This window comes from Phoenix dactylifera, chromosome 4 (assembly GCF_009389715.1).
Source record: "Phoenix dactylifera cultivar Barhee BC4 chromosome 4, palm_55x_up_171113_PBpolish2nd_filt_p, whole genome shotgun sequence".
NCBI lineage: Eukaryota > Viridiplantae > Streptophyta > Magnoliopsida > Arecales > Arecaceae > Phoenix > Phoenix dactylifera.
In genome coordinates, this window is record NC_052395.1 from 6264097 (window position 1) to 6287446 (window position 23350).

Consider the following 23350-nt stretch of genomic DNA (forward strand, 5'->3'; position numbering starts at 1 on the left):
CTACCGACTCCACGGCCCCACACGTCCCACACTCTGCAGGGATCCCCCAACCACGCCTGCTCAGCGCTGCTCTCGTCGGAAGGCGATCCCAGAACACCTTCCATAAGAAGAGGGCTACCCGCGGGTGGAGACCGTGCCTCCAGATCCATGTACAATCCGGCCCCTTCTCCTGCTCTGACTGGATGACACGGGAGAGGTCTCCTAGCCTGACACTGGCCTGGCTCGATGTGCCCCATACCCTGACATCCCGCCCCCCACATCCTGGTAACGGAAGGGACCGGATCCTCGCTACGAGGTGTACCCCAAATAGCTGTCGAAGTCTAGCATCATCCCACTCTGCTCCACCTCCTGCCAAAAGGTCACTGACCCGTAGTCCCTCTACTGCCTCTACATCAACCATGGTCGGCCAACTCCTCAATGGCAAGGTGTCCACCCATGGCTCACTGGTCACATCAATGCTCCGCCCGTCGCCGATCAGCCACCTGGTGCTCGCTAATGCAGTCGGTAAGTGCCTCCCAATCTCACGCCACATGAAAGAGACACGGCGGCCCCTCCATGCCCCCTCTAGGCCCCCTCGACCATATCGGGCGACCATCACCTGACTCCAAAGGCTCTGTGGCTCAAGTAGAAACCGTACTGCATGCCGAGCGATGAGAGCCTCGCGCCTCTCCATCAGAGACTGCACCCCGAGACCACCCTCACTAATAGGACGGCAAACCTGCTCCCAAGCCACCAAATGCACTCCATGGCCCCCACCGTGTGAGCCCCACAAGAAGCTCCGAAGAAGACGCTCAATCCTCAACAGGGTCGTCTTTGGCATGACAGTGTTGGCCATGAGATACAACGGTATGGATCCCAACACTGATCTAATCAAAGTCAATCTCCCCATCATGGATAGGGAAGATGCTCTCCATCCCTCAAGCCTGCTCTGTACCCGCTACACCAGGCCCGAGCACTCTGCCACTCGCGGCCGCCGGCCAATGATGGGAACTCCCAGGTAGGTCAGCGTCCTCCCGTCACCCCGCTTCGCCAGGAAGATACGTGTAAGAGGCATCGCCTCTCTTTATTGTCGTTGGAGGAGGAACCAAGCACCGTCGCTGGTGCCTCTTTTCCCACTTTGCTATTCGGAGCCAAACCAAATCTCGGTAGCCCTCACTATTTTCATGTGGAGGACTTTTGAGTTCCAATCAGCATTTAGTGAAATATACGAATACGAGATAAGCCTGAGCATAAGTTTGTAGGAGAGTCCTGTGATTTTTCCTTTTGGATTTGGTAGAACGGGGGTTATGAAGCTAAAAGGCACTTCCTCCCTAATGAGAAAAAAAAAAAAAAGGTACTTACCGATATGATTAGAAGCTAGTCTCTATACAAGCACCTGAGACATGAAAAAGGAGGAGACAAGTATAATCAATGGAAAAATAAAGAATTGTCTTATGTTTAGTTAAAATTTTTAAAGACGCGAAATAAAAAAGTAGTTTTATAGGAATAAGATTCTACATTTCAAGAAAAAAAAAAAATCTATGTGGGGTATAGGAAAGTCCATTTCTCACTAGCTAGAAATTAGGATTATTTTTTTTCGAAAGTGCCCTTAAGCTTTTAGATGGAATGGGTAAAGTAGTTTTCTTTATTAAAGACATGACAAGTATTTCGCATAACTTTTTAAAAAAAAGTAAATACTCAACCAAATATAAGTCACTCTTAAATTTGCTATTTTTCTATTATAATCAAATATACAAAAACCACTCTTCTAATCATCCATCACATATACATCCATGGCACTTTCAGCATGATATTATTTTAAATTGTTTTTAAATTGTGAGGTTCCAACTTCCATACAACTGAATTATGAGGTGCATGCATAATATGATCGAGTGATCAACATCTAGGTGCACCTGTTAAAGAAGAAATGCTGAAACAACAAACCAAGTCACACAATCCTTAGGAGACAGAATTAGCCAATCAGCGTGCAGTGCCCAAGCACGTTGCTGTTCAGCCCTAACAAGGATGCTAAGCTTGCCCTATTGAGGATCGTCTGTTTCCTTGTTGTTACATTATTATTAGCACTCCACATGAAATGCTTCAAAGTCTTAACATACATGCTGGACTCCAAATGCACAAGGTCCAGATCTTTCGTGCAGTATATGATAGAGATTTTTTTCATAAACTGGTCCTCACAAATCTGCCCAGGTTTATGAAAGCAAATCAAATGGCCCTTGCAATCACATCAGGAACATAACTAGAGGTGCATTAATTAGGACGGGATCGGATGCAGCAGCATGAAAAGAGTGCACAATGCGAGCATGAATCGTATCATTTCATTGAGAACTTCAAAAATTTTACAAGCCCTTCTATGAATGAATCATTGTAGAGTAGCGAGCAGGTTGAACCCTAGGGGCCAGAACCAGAAAAGATTGGCATGATCGCGTACGAATGTATCAGTAGAAAATGCCTTCAGGAAGGATAAAAACAATCATAGAGATCAGATATTCATAATAATCTTGGATCACTTGACATTTGATGGGTTCTAGCATTGGCAACCGACAAATATACACCGTAGGATTCGTGATCATGGTTGCTATTAAGGGAGACTGATACAAGAAATAGTATAAATGAGAAAAGGGGAAGTGACGGTTAAAGAGGAAATATCCTAATATGTGAAAAGATAAGCGTGATTGTAAAGAGAGCAAAAATATTATACAAAGTATATTTCAAAGATAATTTACCAAATGCAATAATCAAAACCAATAGAGAACCATTCATAAGCTAATTTTAAATAGATTTTATTGATTTCCCAATTTAGGGTCGATTGGTAAGCAGCTAAACTAATTATCAAGACCATTGATTTTTTTTTTTTTTCTCTTCGCAGTCTTCCAGCTCTCCCCTCCAACTCGTTGCCGTGCCCTTCTTTTCATGGATCAGTTATTTGGAGTCCAATCTTTCTTGTCAAATTCCGATTTCCCAACAAGTTTCTCAGAAGAATTGAACAGGTTTTCTAGTTCGGTTTCCCAGGAAAATCCTACCCGAATAAGAGACAGGTTTCCCAGTAACTATGAACGTGAATTCTTGGTTGCTTGACCTCCCATCAAATAAAATTAACCATGCCTCTTAAGTAGAGGGAAACATTTGCAGAAGAAGAATGATCTCAGGGCCGCAACAGCCATATGCGACTCAGTGGTACCCTGTGCAAGAAAGTCGGAAAATAACGGGCATAAAATGAGGAAGATTCAGCCAATCCACTAGCCTTTACTTCTTCACGTATCTTTGCGTAGTTTTTATCTGAATTTCACATCAATCACCGAACAAAATGGTGGAAACTTGAGACTACTCAGTCTGCATTCTAAATTGTTCATATTAAACTTTGACTGGTTCTGAAAAAATTGACTGCTAATTATTACGACAGAAAAATTGTTCCATTAACCCAACAGGACAAACAAAACAGAGCTTACATCCTGCACGAACTGAAATATTGTTTAATCAAAACAGAAGGGATAGGCATAGCGAAGTTCTCCCCTTCAATCAAAGCACAGAAGGCAGATTGGTTCTTGGGGGAAGCACTAGCAACTCAAATGCTATTTATTTTAAATTGGTTATTTACAACAAAAATGAATGACTATCAACAATTTTTGACAAAAATAAGAGAGCCTTTTGCACTCCGTAAGTAGAGCCCGCTACTGAGCGGTAGTCCAAATATTGTGTCCTGCAATGAATAATGTTGGGACCCGGGGAAAAAAAAAATCACACAATTTAGATTGTGTTGCTCTCTCTTACAATTTTGATACGGTGACGCCTTGAACCTGATTTCCTATCCCTCCCACGCCTCATGGGCAGCTTCCTGGATGGAGGAGCCTTTGCAATCCCATGCAGAACATTTTGTGGAACTGAATTTCCAGGTGATTCATGAATTGCCACAGGGGGCGGTGGACGGCTCAAGGAAGCAAGCCTTTGTTCTAGCAAATCTCTGTGGTATGCCTGCAAAGACATTCATGATAAATGTATTGGACTGAAAAATTAACTTAATTTCACCAAATCTAATAGGAAACAAAACAAGTATTGCAGAAAAATTTTGAACATAGTTTTTCAGAAAAGCAAGCAGAATAACATGTACAAGTTCACGAGTGCAGAATAGCATTTGAACTTTTCGGGGGCACCATTTTGTAGTGGCAATCCTATGAAATATAGGCATATGGAGATGAAGTACCTGAACAACAAAGTTGCGCCTTTCACAGTCCATGAACATGTTGATACTCCAGTTTACTCTAGACATTATTTTGTCTCTTACAGTACTGAAACTGAGTTGATCTCTAGAGGTAAAACGATCAACCTCATTAAACCACAGACAGGTGAACAGATTGGTGATGGGAATATGTTCTCTGATGATCACACAGCCTTCAGGGACATCTGCAGATAACAAAAATCACAGGCGCAAACTTTCAGCATTCACTGGGGAAATGTATTGAAGATAAAACAAAATCCAGCACTCACCGCTTGTAATAGGAAGCTTAACTGGGGAATAGTGTGTCAAACCCTCTCTCTTATAAAACTCAATTTGGTAGTCAATTGAGGCATTATCATACTTTGCTGCAGCTTTATTAGCCTCTGCTTCCTCAAAAACGTCAAAGCGTCTGTAGTGCCTAGAGATTGCAAAAGTAGCATTCTTCCGCCACAAGAACCTGAAAGAAATAAGAGATAACTTTTGAGAAAATAAGTCAAGGTACCAAAATGTCAACACTGAAGAAACTTAACATAATTTCCAAGCATAGCACCTAAATATGAGCTAAATTGCACTTCATCATATGATGAGTCATAAAAGAATGATATTCTAACTGTTTCATTGAAGATCTCTCCATCAAAGTCTCCTATAGTAGGTTCACAATTAACCTCAAGTTTGTGCAAGTACCACCAACCCACATTCACAATGCAACTCCTAGAGAAATCTGCACTATTGGTAACATTGTAATAATGAAATGACGTCCAACAATGGAGAAATAAAATCACACATGGACATTCACACATATGCACAGAAAGGTACGAATGCATGCATGTACGTACATACCACGTACATATCTGCGTGAAGGTGCGTGTGAGTGTGAGAGTGCATGTGAATGTGGTGCATGTGTCTATTAGCGAGTATCAATTCAATGCTGCAAAGAAAGGGTCCAAAATTGTTGTATATGCTACATATGCTCTGTTTGCAAAGTAATGAACAACCTATCAAAAGAGTTGGTGTTAATACTCTCTCCTAGGTGAACAGAGCAAATCCAAGTGAATTCCCACAAAAACACTGATGACAAAATAAATTCATTCCAAGTCAAGCTAACAAAAGTAGCAAGATGGAATCTACAAATATATCTTCTGTAATGTAACTTGTTCTTAGCGTAACTATTTGAGATAGCTTCCAAATGTTCTTGTTTGAGGTCAGACCTCAGGCCTCGTCCAATGGAACATGGATCACAAAGTTCTGAGGAGAGCACATTCCATACTGAATAAAAATATTAAATGTGCACTTTCTAAAAACTTCTTGAGATCTAAAATTGTATTTCCTATGGTTCTGCTATATTTCATACTTTCCACTTTCATATATTCAAAAACAATCTAAAACTTTTTGGAGGTCAAGGTCAAGTTATCAGTGAAGATAAATGTTTTATATTATCCTTTATTGCTGTTTATTAATGCTTCAAAATAGGATAATTTCATTATTCTCTGAGTTACAAAATAGTAACAGATATTATGCTTCTAGGCGAAGCACAAGAGGAGCTGGCATGAGTGCCTGTTTTTGAGCATATGTGTGTGCGTGAGAGAGAGAGATGCAGATAGAGATAAAGATAGAGAGAGAATGTAGGAGCCAGAAGGCATACCTAATATACTAAGATAAGAAAAAACAAACAACATTTTAATATTTCTAGAAACGTGATAAGTACAGATTCAAAGATGACAAAAAAACAACTGTGTTGCTTATTGCATTTTATTTTGCCTCAATAGAGTGCACGGTCTAAAAAAATTCCGACATGAAAGAAAGACCTCAAAAGGCCTCAGGATGCAGGTAAGACTCTGAAGCAGGTATACATTTTTACCGGAAAAAAAATGCAGGTGTAGCATCCTAGGTCAGGCCAAACTACTATTTTTGGAACCTGGTAGTGTGAAGATTAGCTTGTATTTTTAAGTGACAGTGAATGTAACAAGATAAGAATTAAGAACCCAGAACACAAGGTGGAGGATTGCTTGTACACGTGAAATTTTACCAAAAGAAAAAAAATCAAAGAATTGGTTGCATCAAGGTCCGCCGTACCGGTACCGGTCGGCATACCGGTGGCCGGCCGGACTGGTACCGTACCGGCCGGTACCGCAAGCCAACAGGCCACAGCTTTTTTTTTTTTTTTTGCTTAAAAGAAGTGGCCCGTGGGCCACTTCTTCCTTAAAACCACGCGCGGTGCGTGGTTTCAAAAACCACAGCGCGAGGCGCTGTGGTTCCACCAAAAAAAAAAAAAAAAACTGTACCGGTGCGCACCAGTACGAGGCTGGTACCAAGCGGTACCGGCCGGTACCGACTGGTACGGGCTCCGTACCGGCCGGTTCGCAGATGAAAATCGGAAAATACCGGTTTTCATCTGTTTCCGGTACCGGTCAAGGACCGGACCGGTACGTACCAGACCGGTACGGCATTCCTTGGGTTGCATAGTGCAATGTTTTGTAATAAGGCTATTATTTCCCAACACAAGAAAGCTCAATAGAACAAACAGAAGCAATTGCCAGAACATAATCCAATTTGGTCATAAGTAATCAAAAAGGAAGAAGAAGAAGAGGAAGAGGAGGAGGAAGAATAGATGACAATTTAGCTTTAAGCCAGAGTAGGTTCCATTAAAGATTAGTGGTCCAACAGGAGTGCTTTTTCATGAAGGTTGATAAACTCCTTCACCTACAAAGAGTTTTGGCGAAACACCAACTGCAGTATCGGTAGGGCCTAAAGAAATTCACATGAAGAATTAAATGTTTCAAGTACAATGGGTAGATTGCTACTAACTTGGATTTAATGTTTTAGTCCCTTAAATTCTTGTGGCATAATTACTCCGTGAGCATTTACCTAGCTATCTACAATGTTTAACTCTTGCTTGCATACATCAGACAATTGCCATTACAAGTCTAATCACAGCCGGCAAGTTATTCATTTAGGCAAGGTATACCACCTCGGCCAGACCAACAGAAGCAGTAGGTCTGAAAGTGGCTGCCATGGTTGCTTAAAATGCATAGGCACCACTTTATGTCCATAGACCCAAAATAATATGCTATGTATGTTTGCAGGTATATACATGCTTTTGTTACGTAAGATGTATGAGTTAAATATTTATTATCTAGAATGGTCTGGTAGCTCATATAAGTTCAGTCATTAATTACTGTTCATAGTTATTATGACTTGCAGGCAACAATATTGTCGCAAAACTAGCACTGTTTCAAAAAGTGGTTTATGCAGTTGTGTATGCGGAGGTGGCCCCCGGACCACACCACACAAGCCATATCAGGTCCCTTTATATCCTAGGTCACATAAGCGGGCCGCAGCCACATACCACATATAAGGCTGCAGCGGTGGACTTCTGATGGCATAAATCTCAAGAAAGCACAATCTACTCGATAAGGTTCAGATCTGATTCAAAACTAATAGATATGAGGCTAATCCTCTCATTGGATGAGACAAGAAATTAAAATTACATGAATAAGTGCTGGGGATAGTATATTCATCAATTAATACCTTAACTTTGCATGATTGTATTGGCTGTAGATGTATTCCAGGTCACTTATGTTTATGAAACATGTACTTCAAAGTTCAAATTTTGTTATAGACCTCTAACAATACTTTGTTGCAACTTATAGTTTATTCCTTGTCGCAAGTTTGAGCTTAGCCTATACTTCATTGGTTATTTTATTAGGTTTGCATGTCATGTTAGAATTCAGAATATGCAGTCAATCTCAAATAGTTTTGAATGCGCATAACTATTTTTTTTATTTTTTCTGATTTATTTCTAATTTTTAACCCTTTATATATTTATTTATTTAAAATTTTTAAAAAATATGAACTGCATATGTGGCTGCATATGTGCTCCGCATGGCGCAAATGCTCTATGCATTAACCTGATGGCACACATACAATTTCTGCTTTTCAAAACACTGAAAGCTACTATCATAATTGCACACATTACTATTAGTTCACAAGAATTTTTTAAGACTCATTTTGTCTCAACTTCCCTTTAAAACAATATAATAGATCTATACATGATATCATGTTATACTTATTAACGAAGGCTGCTGACTAAGACTCTTCCAAGAACCTACTTGCTTCCCTATAAATTGATTCATGCATACTAATTAGATATGGATAAGAAGCTAAGGTTTCAGTTTGTATTATACCTCTCAAGAATTGGATAGGGATCCACAACAAGCTCAAGCTTTCCATCAATCCAAAGAGAAAACCGCGCATTAGGAAAAAGCCTATGGAGCAGCAGTTTTGGAACCTGCCAAAAGTCTATTGTCAGAAACCATCTAAATAACTTCTTTAGCATTGCAAAACATGAACTAAGCAAACAGCAACCCACTGAAAGAAGATTATCTCATCAAAAATCTGAAATTGTTTGGGTTTCATTTTGAAGCAACACATGGCATCAGCAGAATAATGCTTGTTGCACAAGAAAAAAAAGCCTAGTGCTATAATCTTTGAGAATATCAAGGACAACAATGTGCAGCAGAGAAGAAAAGGCGGGCAGATGAAGCAGTTCCGGGACCCCTTTAATCAGTCAAGTCCATTTGTACTACTTTGATTAATGGATTATTTATGCTGCACTTCTAATTGTGTAGTTCTAAATCTGGTCCAAAGTCCAAAAGTCGAATCATTCAACGAAAGTTGCAGCTGCAGCATAGTATAAGGAAAGGCAAGCCCTTGTCCAGGGGATCAATGGTATGTCTGGGCAAGCCACCCTTAAAATAATAGAAAAGCAGATAAAAGCCAGAAATGGAAATCAACGCTAAAACTATTGATGACTCAAAAAAGGAAATCAAAATTTATATGTGTTTGAATGAAAACCCTAGAATACAATATAAAATTTCTAAATCTTTTTAACTCCATGAATCACATTTGTCCCACACTGATAAGTGTGTTTCATTTCCCTAGAGGGATGAGAAAGCATTCATCAAATGTAGATTTACTTCTTGGCATGTGCAAAGATTGAAAGAAGTATTGGGACTCCAGGATGATTGACATAACCCTGATGAACTTCATTGCCAGAACTAGATCACCTTTATAATAGAGTGACAAACTAAACAAGTTCATTGGATCACAAGGAGCAGAGAATTTTTGAGGGCAGGAAAAAAAAAGAAAAGATGGATGATGGGTTTGAGGATGCTAAAACTGTAAAACAGTTATGGGCCTCCAGGACTCTGTTTAAAACTTTTCAGTGTTTTTTTCCTGGCATTTGGATTGTTTTTCACCAAAGGCAACTCCTCTTATGGGTGTTCCAATTCTCAGGAACTTTCAAGCTTGTTAATATTCATAAACAATATGCTCTACTAGTGTTCACTCTAAATTACTTCTATACTTGCTAGTTCAAGACACTTTCTTATTCGGTATCAATAAAAGTAATCTATTTAAAATCATCATCCACCAAACTCCTGGTATGATCCATCTAATGTGACAGACTTGATTAAAACACTTCATAGCCACTTCCTGCTGTTTTCCAACAGTCACTATTGGACTTGTCAAGACTTAATACTTGTCTTTGCATCTCTAGTAAGCATCAAACAGAGCACCACTTTCTTTGCCTTTGACTAAATGGATCTCTTGTTACCAACCAAATATAGGGGCAAAATTTAAAATCCTTCGGGAAAATTTTCAAGCCTTGAAAAACAACATTTACAACAAGAGTGTGCCCAGAAGAAAATTAATAAGATTTTCTGAGTTAAATTACATAATTGTAGAACAATAAAAATTCGATAGGATCATTTGACATATACAAATGAATGTCGAAGAACAAGCTGGGATCCTTACCAAGCTTTTTATATGGTAAAATATTCACTAATTCGTTAAACACAAAATAGTTTTCCATCTAAATTTGAATATAAGATGATACTAGATACTATTTTGACATGTTACCAATTCAGCATGGTACGGTATGCACCCGTATTGACATAGCTCCTAACCCCTTTTTTTCCCATTTTTCATCATGATACTGCCCAAAAGTTGGGTGGGACGGGTCGGTTGGTACAGCATACACCCCCGTTTCAGGGGATACCAGGCAGTACGAGATGGTTCCACTCCGTTTAGACCAATATAGACTAGTTCGACTCATATACTGAACCAAACTTCAATATCATATTGGTACCTTACTAGTATGATACGGTACAGCTAGTACGGGTCGGTACGATGGATCTTGCTTTCAACCATCTTAAAAGAACAAAACCACTCTAAGATACAAAGTGATATTATGTGAAGAAACACAACAGAAACATGAGAATGCAAAAGCAAGTAATCACATACTATAATTCGGTCTCTAACTATATTATGTCAGTCATACCACATGCTTCATGTTTTGCCTGCTAATCAGAATCGCAATAAATAAGATTAATCCAGTCCCTCTAAATCAGCTTTATGAAATTTCACTCCCCAAATGTTGCTATGACAGTCATCAATGCAGCCATTTCAAACTCACAACTTGCATCCAATTTTTTCATAGGTTTCAACCCCTCGGTACAACCAGGCAACTATAAGCACCCCTTACCTCCTTGCCTTGTATTATCAATTACTACATAAGACAATGTCAACTAGCTTTCTACTGCATTATCCTCTAAGAGATAATCCAAGAGTTTTGTTTAACATGCTTACTCTTAACTCTTTCCTAGCTTTACCGGTGATCCACACAAACAATATTTATAACACTTGGAGCACATTGTTGAGAAAATTTCCAAAGGTAGACTAGGATACACTAAAAAATATATCAGTAACATCTCATTTATTTTTAAATGCTTCTTAGTGTAAATAAGATGTGTTTTCAACATTCACATAGAAATACATACTGGTAATCAAGTTAGATGCACACTATAATAACTAATACAACTAAGTTTATCACACAAATTAATGATATTCAATGCACAGACTATCAAGAACTAGCATGATATAACAGTAAGCAATTCAAGTTAAGAAGGCGCTCAAATTTTAAAGTGAAAACTTTCCAACTTTTTTATTTTATTGTTCGTAGAAAAACAATGATTACAGGTTACATGAAAATTACTGTTTTTAGGGGATATTGATAATCCATCGAATGGCGAAGCAGGGATAGGAACAAGTCAAGCAATTTTGGATTTATTAAGTTATTAGTGGAAAAAACTACTTTCTGCATAAAATTATTTCAATCCGAATATTGCTCACATGCAAATTAATTCTTCAAAATATGTTTGCTCATTCTATTTCATTGAATTTATGGGGGGAAAACCTAGCAGAAACCTATGTTCACCTCTTTGAATCTTGGATCTTGATTTTCTACCCTTGCCATTTGCATCCAAAATGTCTTTGTTGGATATTTAAGTAAAGATGTGAAACTGAACCTTCCAAAGGAGAGGGGAAAGTGTAGAAGGGCGCCATTCAATTTCATTATGAATCGCAATGATAATCAATGATGAGAGGACTAATACACCTCCTCAACAAGGGTCCTGTTTATCATGCCAGCCACCTTGCAGCATATATGTTGCATAATATAGTAATACCAGGTGGCACTTGAAGTCTAGCTAAAAAGTTTATGATCTTTGTCATAATTAGCAAAGTTACTCTTTGAACGACTTATCCACTAATTTCTCATGTCGATTGATCTAAGACCAAAAGAACAACTACTATCAACACTTGTGCTTCCTTATTAAGACAACAAGAAAAAAGAGATTTGCAAGAAATTTGAAGAAAAGGACTTGGCAACATAGAAATCTCTTGTACAATAACTTGATAAATGAGAAATAATCATACATCGATAATATATAATTCAATCCTAACAAGTCAAAAAGATGAGATGAATGATGTTCCAAACAGCAAATCCTCACCATCAATTGAAGTGTTAGGTCCTGTTTGGGTAATCCAGTAGGAAATCCATCTCATCCGGCATCATTAGTGATAGAGATTATCAGGCATCCCTATCTCCTTGTAGTCACCAACTCTCCATCCTCTCCCTCTCCTCCCTCCTTCCCTCCCTCGTACACCCCACTAGCCGATTCCTGCAGGATATTCCTGCAGGAATACCCAAAGAGGCCCTTACAATTTTTAACAAAAAAAGCCCTTAATGTGATCGGAGAAGCTAAAAGAAATTAATGACATGATATCCATATCTTATTCATATTGCCACCTCCCTAGGGCAGTGCTTGAATATGCCATTGGCCTAAAATGGCTAATTTAGGTTGTTAGCCATAATCTAAAACCTTTAGAAAAGGCTTCCAGGCATCCTCTTTTTTTTTTTTTGAGAGAGAGAGAGAGAGACTTGCAGTTAGACCTGAACACGGTTCTGGAACCGCCGGTTCCGGTTCCACAAAAACCTAGAACCTTAATCGTAACCGAAAATAGTCGGTTCGGTTCCGGTTCTAGTTCCAGTCTAGACGGCTCTGGTTCCGGTTCTAAACGGTTTCGATTCCGATTTTTTAACATAAATTATAAAATTTAAAAAAAAAATAGATTGTGTAATTAATTTGGAAAAAAATAATAAATACAAATAGATTTTGTAATTAATACAAAATAATAATTTGTACCTCATTTTATTATTTACTATCAAAGTAAATTTTAATAATACAACTAGATAACATTATAAAAAAAATAAGTTACATTAATTAAGAAAAAAAAGAAAAAATTAAAATGGAAAAAAAAGAAAAAAATTGGGCTTGAACTTAATTAAAATTAAGCTGCCTACGTATCCTCTTGGGGTTTAGAGGAATCAAAGCCCTCGTAGTTCACTTATCTTCATGGTTGAGCAATTAACCCCCTTACCTTAATGATCAATCACTACCATTGCTATCGGCTATAGACGATCCACTAGTTCCAATGTCAAATAAGTCTTCATTGTCCTCAAATGTGTTATCTTGTAATCTACGTTCTGCCTTTCTCCAATCGTCAACACATGCTTGGGCTTCCGAGTTATTCGGCCTTAAACAAGATCGTCGTTCATCTAAGATTTGACCTCCAGCACTGAATGTTTGCTCAACAGCAACGGTTGAGCACGGGCAAGCTAAAATCTCCTTAGCAATTGCTGAGAGGGCTGGGAATTGGTTTGAATGTTCCTTCCACCACTTTAATATTGGAAATTGCTGATCTGAAATGCTATCACCAAACTCAAAAGAAGTGGTTAGATAATAATCAAGTTCCACACTGGAACCTGATGAACTCCTTGGGCGTTTTTAGCGTTGCAAAATCATTTGCTGTGCAGCACTAAGATTTGCAACCAATGCCTCCAATATTATTAGATTGTTGAGAGGTGACATTCTTACCATATTTTGCATTGTACTCATTATATAAATTAATAATATTATTTTTAACAGTAAAAATAATATTTAAAACATCAATATCTTCTTCAAAAGGACCTAAACAACTATAATATCCATGCAAATAATCTGTCAAAACATCTAATTTACTATGTGGATCAAAAATAGATGCAACAAGATTAAGAGGTCGAATATTTTTATAATAATTAAGTCATTTCACTTTCATCGCAGAAATAGGAGCTTGCAAATCATTATCTTTCTCAAAAGTTTTAATAGCATCAGCAATATTAACACATTCTAAAACAAGTAAATGAGCAGTAGGATAATAAATACCAGATAAATTATTAGCAACATCATTAAAAACTTTTAAAATGGTCATAATTTTTTTTGCAAACATCCCACTGGTGGGGAAATAAAACCACACTAGAAATATTATTTGCAATAAAAGTACATAATAATTCTTTGTAAGGAAAAGTTTCATTTAAAAGTTCATATGTGGAATTCCAATGATTTGGAACATCTTTCGGAAATTTTTTTGGCCTCATATTATGAAGCCGACAAAAAGAAAACGACCCCTTCATAATTTGTGGACGAAACTATATATACTCTAACACATTTTTAATTGGCTGAAGATACTGATCAAGGGATTTTAAAGCATCTTGAACACATAAATTTAAAACGTGACATGCACATCGTATATGAAAATATTTACCACCAAATGAGGGTTTGCATAGTTTTTCAAGATGAGGAATTGAAGCAGTATTTGATGAAGCATTATCATAAAAAATTGAAAATACTTTATAAACTAAATTATACTCGTCCAAAACATACTTTATTAGTTTCCAAATATTTTCAGCAGTGTGTCTTTCAACAAAACCTCTAAAAGCAATAAGTCTTTTTTGCATTTGTCATTCTTCATCGATCCAATGACATGTGATACCCATGTATGAATAAACTTGCCAATGATCACTCCATATATCAGAACACAAAGAAACATTTCCATTAAAAGATGAAAAAAAATTCAGATAAATCATGCTTGCCTTTTTTATATAATTTGACTATGGCACGTATGAATGTAGTCCTAGAAATTCATTTAGCAGCAGATTGCAAAGCTTCTTGAGTCATAGCAACATATTCAGGATGTTCAGAAAATAAAAATGACAAATGCATTGTTGGAACCATTTTTGTTAATGAATCCCTATATTTTGCATCATTATATTGAAATAATTGAGGAGAAGGACTAGATGCAGTGTACCCGGTCATTTGTGTTTGTGAGCGATCGATGCCTACTTCTGCTGCATGCTTGCTGTTAAGGTGCTTGGTGAACGATCCATATCCACCACCGAGTTTAAATTTGAACGTGTGACTGCAGTAGTTGCAAATTAACTTGCCATGAACCATCTAGAAGTTGCACTTTCTTGAAATGCTTGACAAATATGTCAGATTTTGGAGCCCTTCCTTTTGATTGTGAATTTGATGGCAGAACTGTAGAATGACTTTCTTGAGTAGCTAGCTGCATTTGGATGCAATTCTTGTGGATTTGCCTCGTAATTTGGATCAATATCTTCGGAAGATTGAGTTAAATTGAACTCATTAATAAAGGGGGGTCGGTAATTTGGATCGAAAGTATTGGGCATTATTGATGAGGGTCGGTAATTTGGATCGAAAGCATTGGGCATATTATAGCGCTCAACATTAAAGAAAAGATCTGATTCGAAAATTGATGAGGGAATGTAATTTGGATCCCAAGAATTTGGGTTTGAAACATATTTTTGATTTGAGCGGGAGGAAGACATTTTTGATAATTGGATTGGAAAAAATGAAAAAATGGAAAGAAATTTTATATCACAAAATTATGTGGAAGGTAAATATTTTTTTCTCAAAATTTGATTGAATTTTGAGAGAAAAATAATTAATTATGGAATGTGTAGAGAATTGGAATAGATTGAATAATTGAGAGAGTGAAAAATTGAGAGAGAGATTGGAAGATTGAGTGGTGTGGTGAAAAAATTGATTTGGAGAGGTATATATAGTGTTGGAGGTAATTTTCGTTTCCCAAAATGCCCCTCAAATTGGCCGTTTTTTAGTTGTTAGGAGGGGTAAAATTATCTTTTGGATGAAAAAGTAAAAAAAAATTTAGGGGCCATATGGAAATTTTTTATATGGCTGTTGGCCGCTTGGAAATTCAAATGGTCATGTGACCGTTTGAACTTTAAAGGAGATGGTGCCATTCTTTTCATTTCTTTTCTTTTTTTTTCCGGTTCGAACCGGATCCGAACCGCCAATTCCGATTCCGGTTCGGTTCCATCAAACCTGGAACCTTAACCGAACTGTATTCTTCAAGGTTTCGGTTCGGTTAAGAACCGTGAGACACAGTTCCGGTTTCGGACCGTGGTCAGGTCTACTTGCAGCCAGCTTCAATTCTACGCCCATATGCTTTTCTTTTTCCTTGTCAATGGCCAAATATAGACCTGACCACGATCCGGTTCTAACCGGAAACCGGACCGAAACCCGAACCGTGTCTCACGTTTCTTAACCGAATCGGAACCTTAAGAAATACGGTTTGGTTAAGGTTACAGGTTTGATGGAACTGAACTGGAACCGGAATCGGCGGTTCGGTTCCGGTTCAAACCCGAAAAAAAAAGAAATGAAATGAAAAGAATGGCGCCATCTCCCTTAAAATTCAAACAGTCACATGACTATTTGAATTTCCAAATGGCCAACGGCCATATGAAAAATTTCTATATGGCCCCTAAAAATTTTTTTACTTTTTTATCCAAAAGACAATTTTACCCCTCCTAACAACTAAAAAATGGCTAGTTTGAGGAGCATTTTGGGAAACGAAAATTACCCCCAACACTGTATATACCTCTCCAAATCAATTTTTTCACCACACCATTCAATCTTCCAATCTCTCTCTCTCAATTTTTCACTCTCTCAATTATTCAATCTATTCCAATTCTCTACAAATTCCATAACTTAATGATTTTTCTCTCAAAATTCAATCAAATTTTGAGAAAAAAATAATTACCTTCCACATAATTTTGTCATATAAAATTCCTTCCCATATTTTCATTTTTTCCAATCCAATTATCAAAATTGTCTTCCTCCCGCTCAAATAAAGGCAAGGAAAAATATGTTCCAAACTCAAATTCTTGGGATCCAAATTACATTCCTCCATTAATTCTCGAATCAGATCTTCCCCTTAATGTTGAGTGCTATAACATGTCCAATACTTTCGAGCCAAATTACCAACCCCCCTCTATTGATGAGTTCGATTTAACTCAATCTTTCGAAGATATTGATCCAAATTATGAGGCAAATCCACAAGAATTACATCCAAATGCAGCTACTCAAGAAAGTCATTCTACAGTTCCACCATCAAATCCACAATCAAAAGGAAGGGCTCCAAAATCCGACATATTTGTCAAGCATTTCAAGAAAGTGCAACTTCCAGATGGTTCATGGCAAGTAATTTGCAACTATTGCAGTCACATATTCAAATTTAAACTCGATGGTGGATATGGATCGTTCACCAAGCACCTTAATAGCAAGCATGCAGCAGAAGTAGGCATCGATTGCTCACAAACACAAATGACCGGGTACACTGCATCTAGTCCTTCTCTTCAATTATTTCAATATAATGATGCAAAATATAGGGATTCATTAGCAAAAATAATTTCAACAATGCATTTATCATTTTTATTTTCTGAACATCTTGAATATGTTGCTATGACTCAAGAAGCTTTCAAACCTGCTGCTAAACGAATTTCTAGGACTACATTCGTACGTGTCATAGTCAAATTATATAAAAAAGGCAAGCAAGATTTATCTGAATTTTTTTCATCTTTTAATGGAAATATTTCTTTGTGTTTAGATATATGGAGTGATCATTGGTAAATCCATTCATACATGGATATCACATGTCATTGGATCGATGATGAATGGCAAATGCAAAAAAGACTTATTGCTTTTAGAGGTTTTGATGAAAGACACACTGCTGAAAATATTTGAAAACTAAAAAAATGTGTTTTGGACGAGTATAATTTAGTTTATAAAGTATTTTTAATTTCTTATGATAATGCACCATCAAATACTGCTTCAATTTCTCATCTTGAAAAATATTGCAAACCCTCATTTGGTGGTAAATATTTTCATATACGATGTGCATGTCACGTTTTAAATTTATGTGTTCAAGATGCTTTAAAATCCCTTGATCAAGATCTTCAGCCAATTAAAAATGCGTTAGAGTATAAATGGTTTCGTCCACAAATTATGAAGGAGTGGTTTTCTTTTTGTCGGTTTCATAATATGAGGCCAAAAAAATTTTCTAAAGATGTTCCAAATCGTTGGAATTCCACATATGAACTTTTAAATGAAACTTTTTCTTACAAAGAATTATTATGTACTTTTATTGCAAATAATGTTTCTAGTGTGGTTTTAATTCTCCATCAGTGGGATGTTTGCAAAAAAAATATGACCATTTTAAAAGTTTTTAATGATGCTACTAATAATTTATCTAGTATTTATTATCCTACTGCTCATTTACTTGTTTTAGAAAGTGTTAATATTGCTGATACTATTAAAACTTTTGAGAAATATAATGATTTGCAAGCTCCTATTTCTGTGACGAAAGTGAAATGGCTTAATTATTATAAAATATTCCACCTCTTAATCTTGTTGCATCTATTTTTGATCCACGTAGTAAATTAGATGATTTGACAGATTATTTGCATGCATATTATAGTTGTTTAGGTCCTTTTGAAGAAGATATTGATGTTTTAAATATTATTTTTACCGTTAAAAATAATATTATTAATTTATATAATGAGTACAATGCAAAATATGGTAAGAATGTCATCCCTCAACAATCCAGTAATATTGGAGGCATTGGAGATGTTGCAAATCTTAATACTGCACAGCAAATGATTTTGCAACGCCAAAAGCGCCCGAGGAGTTCATCAGATTCCAGTGTGGAACTTGATTATTATCTAACCACTTCTTTTGAGTTTGGTGATAGCATTTCAGATCAGCAATTTTCAATATTAAAATGGTGGAAGGAGCATTCAAACCAATTTCCAGTCCTCTCAGCAGCTGCTAAGGAGATTTTAGCTTGCCCGTGCTCAATCGTTGCTGTTGAGTAAACATTCAGTGCTGGAGGTCAAATCTTAGATGAGCGACGATCTTGTTTAAGGTCGAATAACTTGGAAGCCCAAGCATGTGTTGACGATTGGAGAAAGGCAGAACGTAAATTACAAGATAACATATTTGAGGACAATGAAGACTTATTTGACATTGGAACTAGCGGATCGTCTACAGCCGGCAGCAATGGTAGTGATTGATCATTGAGGTAAGGAGGTTAATTGCACAACCATGAAGGTAAGTGAACTACGAGGACTTTGATTCTTCTAAACCCCAAGAGGATACGTAGGCAGCTTAATTTTAATTAAGTTCAAGCCCAATTTTTTCCTTTTTTTCCATTTATAATAAAATAAACTAGTTCCAAATTTATTTAATGTAACTTATTTTTTTTATAATGTTATCTAGTTGTATTATTAAAATTTACTTTGATAGTAAATAATAAAATGAGGTACAAATTATCATTTTGTATTAATTACACAATCTATTTGTATTTATAATTTTTTTCCAAATTAATTACACAATCTATTTTTTTTCAAAATTTTATAATTTATGTTGAAAAATTGGAATCGAAACTGTCTAGAACCGGAACTGGAACCGGCGGTTCTAGAACCGGAACCGAATCGACTATTTTCGGTTACGGTTAAGGTTCTAGATTTTTGTGAAACCGGAACCGGTAGTTCCAGAACCGTGGTCAAGTCTAGCCAAATACTCTGTTTCCATAAGCCCATAACATATATAAGGAACATAATAGCAACAGTCATATGTGCATGAAATCATGGACATATCCCCAACCCTCATTATCCATTAGCAAAATTGTAATTCTGTTCACATATCACCACAGAAATTATATTATATGGCAAAAAAATACTTAATTAACCAAAACAAAATCCTACAACTAGCCAAGCCATAATATGTCATTTTAGCCTCCTCACAATCTCCTCTATCTTGCATGGATAGCAATGTACACGTTTTACACTTTTAATAGTGACAAATTTACAAATTCAAGAGTTACACAATTTTATCATTTGTGAGGCATTAAGATTGCTTCCAATGACCACAAGTGTTTCTTCAACAATAAAAAGTTCTTCCCTACTTCTGTTTAGTCCTTTCCGCCAATCAATCCCCATATCAAAGAATATGACCTGTAACACATGTTTAAACTTTGGATGCTTTTGACAAAGCATAGGCCCAAAGGTACAAATTCAAGTTGCCTCTTTTACAGTCGCAAGGACCAAGCCAACACTTAGCAAATGACTTCGGGACAGGACTTTTGATGAGATCAACTCATTGTCGAGGAATTTTCTTTAGACAAATGGATATGATAGATGAGCCACACTGATAAATAGTCTTGCTCTACCTTAAAGAGCTGCCTGTTTCTCTCAGATATATTCAAAAATCGCTGAAGATGTGCTTGAAAGAAATAAACATTGTGGATTTGGTATCTTTAAAAATGACGCCCTCCGCTATTTAGTGTTGGTACTATCTGTGGGTGTAGGATTTAGGCCCTTAAGAACGCTTACATATTTGTTTCTTAGTTATCAGGGCTCATGAACCTTTTACATCTCCAGTCTCTCATTTCCGCTCATTATTTTACTAAAATATGATATGTAAAACTCTTAAAACACAAAATACCAACTTACCCCTAATCCTGTATAAGACTAAGGAAAATCATTTTCAAAATAATGAAATATGTAATCTAACAGAAACAATTAATTTCAAACAATAAATGAACATATTTGCACATGCAAATTCTAAAGAAAAATAAAGGTGTGCCAAAAGAAGGCTGACAATAACTGCACCTTATTGTTTAAAATCTAAGAAAGAAAATCTTATAGAGTAAAAGAAAAAGGGTACCTTTCCATTACGTCTTGCATCTACATAAGGAAGGTTTCGAACTACCACCACTCTCCATAACCCAACTCTCTGAATGCTGTCCAGATTAGTGGTGTTCTTTATGTAGGCTTCTGTTTCCTCATCCACAAATATATAAAAGCATGCATTTCTCTTTGCATATTCACTAATGTTTCTTGGTTGTTGCATCATATCATAATTTCCTGGTCATCATGTTAAAGTAAGGTTTTTCTTTCAGTTGGATAAATAGAAGCAAAGGATTAAAAAAAAAATCCAAAGAAAACAACAGCAGCAGTAGCACGTAGTAGAGTGTAGATACCAAAAATAGCAGAGGCTACAACTACCCCACGGCATTGCTCCATCTCAATAAGATCAGCGTCATCTATGTCAAACCCAGTCCCTTGACCAGGTTTCTTACCTCTAACAAATCTGACAATAACAAAATATGTTGACTGAGATGATAACATCAGCTAAAAAAAATATTCCGTTCATTGATCCAAGTATGTACACGGATTGAAAGTAAAAGTTATCAAATGCAACAAGTTAGAGTTAACATACCCACAATGCACAGACATCGACTCTCTAATATCAAAAGATTCATTTCTCTGCTGCAGAGAAGGATGTCCTCCAAATATAGTACCACCATTTGTCTCATTCACTATTAAGTTTTCTTCGGAAACATAAGTTAAGCTCTTAAGGACAGGTGATACTGATGGCAAAGCTGGCATGAAGGCCACGGCCTGCTCTACAGGTATATAGCACACAGGGCATGCTACAGAAAAAAGAGGTTAAAATAATGAAACCATCAGAGCCATGATAAAATTATTAAGAGGGAAATGAATTAAAAGTTTTGATAATCAAATCAAACTTACGGCGTGGGCCAGTACGTTTCCTATCAGTTGGTGGGGGAGAAAAGGAGAAATTTTCACAAGGATGCCATGTAAAAATTGCTCTGGGTGGAAGAACCGGAACAGGATGCTGGGTTTCATTATCACCACTTGCAGATTGTTGGTTCAGAATTGCTGTTATCTCTGTCTTGGACTCCTTTATTGAAGTCAAGGGAGGTGTCAAATTATGCAATGCTGTCCCGCCAGTGCTTACAAGACCCCAGACATGATATGAAGAACCCAGGTTAGTCTGAGGACCTTCTGATCCATCTTCATCTGAAAGCAGCCATGACAGACAAGATTACATGTTATGATAAATTGCTGGCACAATAAATCATAATCGAAAAGAAACAAAGAGCATTAAGCACTTCAACTTTGATGCAGTAATATTTGGACATAATACATAAGCAGAATTCTTTTCATGATGATAATAGGTATTTGTAAATAACTAGTCACAGTTGGCAGAATAGCAGAGGGCAACTTGGTTGAAGTTTGATAATCTCAAGCAACAGAAACGAATGATTTATTTATCCTAAACTTCCATCCACACTTCTGATACCTGGAGAACCTTAAATTAGGAATCAAAGCAATATCGTGGGCGGTGCCCATAACCAGGAGCAAATTCAAATTATGGGCGACAAATAGTTACAGAGTTATATTGTACTACCCCTGAAGACACCAATAAATGAAGATAAGCGTTTATGTTCTTTACCATCTGGATTCTTGAAAGAGCAAAATATAACCTAACAACAATGAAATGAACAAGAATCAACACATGATCCATCCACATCCAAGAAACATAGCATGAAACCTTCCAGAATTTGAATAGCAGGTAAAACTTCACTTGAAACTGCAACAAAATTATAGAACATTGGAAAATCTCTGCTTGCGCTGACATTTATACTCACAGATAGCTACAGAAAATCCCGTCCAACATGTCTGTCAGCGATGTCGCCGTACTTAATTCAAAGATCAAAGCATCTACTTGTAGATCAGTAAACAGGATAAAGAGAGGTAAAAATTGAAAGAAAGGTCAGACCTTTACTCATATCAGAGATGAAAGACAGAATGACTGCAGCTGAAGCGATGAGCACCAGCAGCATCCCAATCTTCCTCCTGCCAGCGAGCTTGCAGATCCACAGCAGGAACCTCTCCTTCTCTCTCGAGCTCTGGAGGAGCGTCTTCTGTGGCTTGCGGACGGAGACGGAGACAGAAGTCGACTGAATCGGCAATGCGGCACCGTTATGTAGCTGCGATTGCAATGATCCATAACTCCCCGACGATCGAAGTCCCAATGACCCTCCAGTCATTGTCCCTCCCCCGCCACGGGCCTCCCTCTCATCTCCCCTCTCCCTTCCAGATCCCTCTCATCCAATGTACGGTGATCAAGAAAGCACAAAGAAAACCCAAAACCGAAGAATCGAAACCTTACAATTTCCCCCTCCCCTTCCAATGCCAGAGATCCAAACCCACCAAAAAGAGAAGATCTACATCCCACGGGCGAATTCAACAAGAATTCAAGATCCCGACCCGATTCAAAGCCAACTCGGAACGATCCCACCAGTTCTGCTCATTAGATCCGGCGATCTAAGTACAAGAAACACGTACAACTATATCCCACGGGATCTCCTCAAATCTAAAACCAAGATAGCTTTTTGTCGCAAAAAATAAAAAAAAAACCTTTTACAGATCAAACCTTCGCTAATGCGCCTCGGACACCAAGATATCAAAATCTTGTTGTACAAAGAACTGCGCGAATTGGCGGAATTCAAGGCGAAAGTAGGATCCTCTTCTTGGATTCGGAGGAGCGATCGAGCGCGAGAGATCGGAAGGGTAGGGGATCTTGAGGTTGCTGTTGCTATCGCTGGTGGATTTCTAGGGTTAGGATTGGGGATTAGGGTTTCCACAGAACTCGCCGATCGAGTCCTTGTCCGTCTCCGAGTGCCGGCTCTTTGACGACGAAGGTGGGGAACTCTTGCAGTTGT

General features: G+C 37.4%; 1 protein-coding gene across 1 annotated transcript; it reads right to left on the reverse strand.

Moving 5' to 3' along the window:
* Positions 1-3535: 3535 nt before the first annotated feature.
* Positions 3536-23350, reverse strand: LOC103720176. The gene is made up of 10 exons (XM_008809769.4): positions 22405-23350; positions 21351-21641; positions 21037-21250; positions 20798-20907; positions 20482-20681; positions 8398-8501; positions 4483-4670; positions 4199-4398; positions 3769-3969; positions 3536-3697 (listed from the first exon to the last, which is right to left on the reverse strand). Exons 1-10 carry the CDS (start codon positions 22673-22675, stop codon positions 3614-3616), a joined length of 1863 nt encoding a protein of 620 aa, XP_008807991.2. The 5' UTR covers positions 22676-23350; the 3' UTR covers positions 3536-3613.

Coding starts and splice junctions, on each gene's coding strand:
- LOC103720176 (XM_008809769.4), bottom strand. CDS start 22,675: ATGACTGGAGGGTCATTGGGACTTCGATCGTCGGGGAGTTATGGATCA. Junction 20,908..21,036: donor TCGATGTCTGTGCATTGTGG/GTATGTTAACTC, acceptor TGTTATTGTCAG/ATTTGTTAGAGGTAAGAAAC. Junction 3,698..3,768: donor GGCGTCACCGTATCAAAATT/GTAAGAGAGAGC, acceptor TATTCATTGCAG/GACACAATATTTGGACTACC.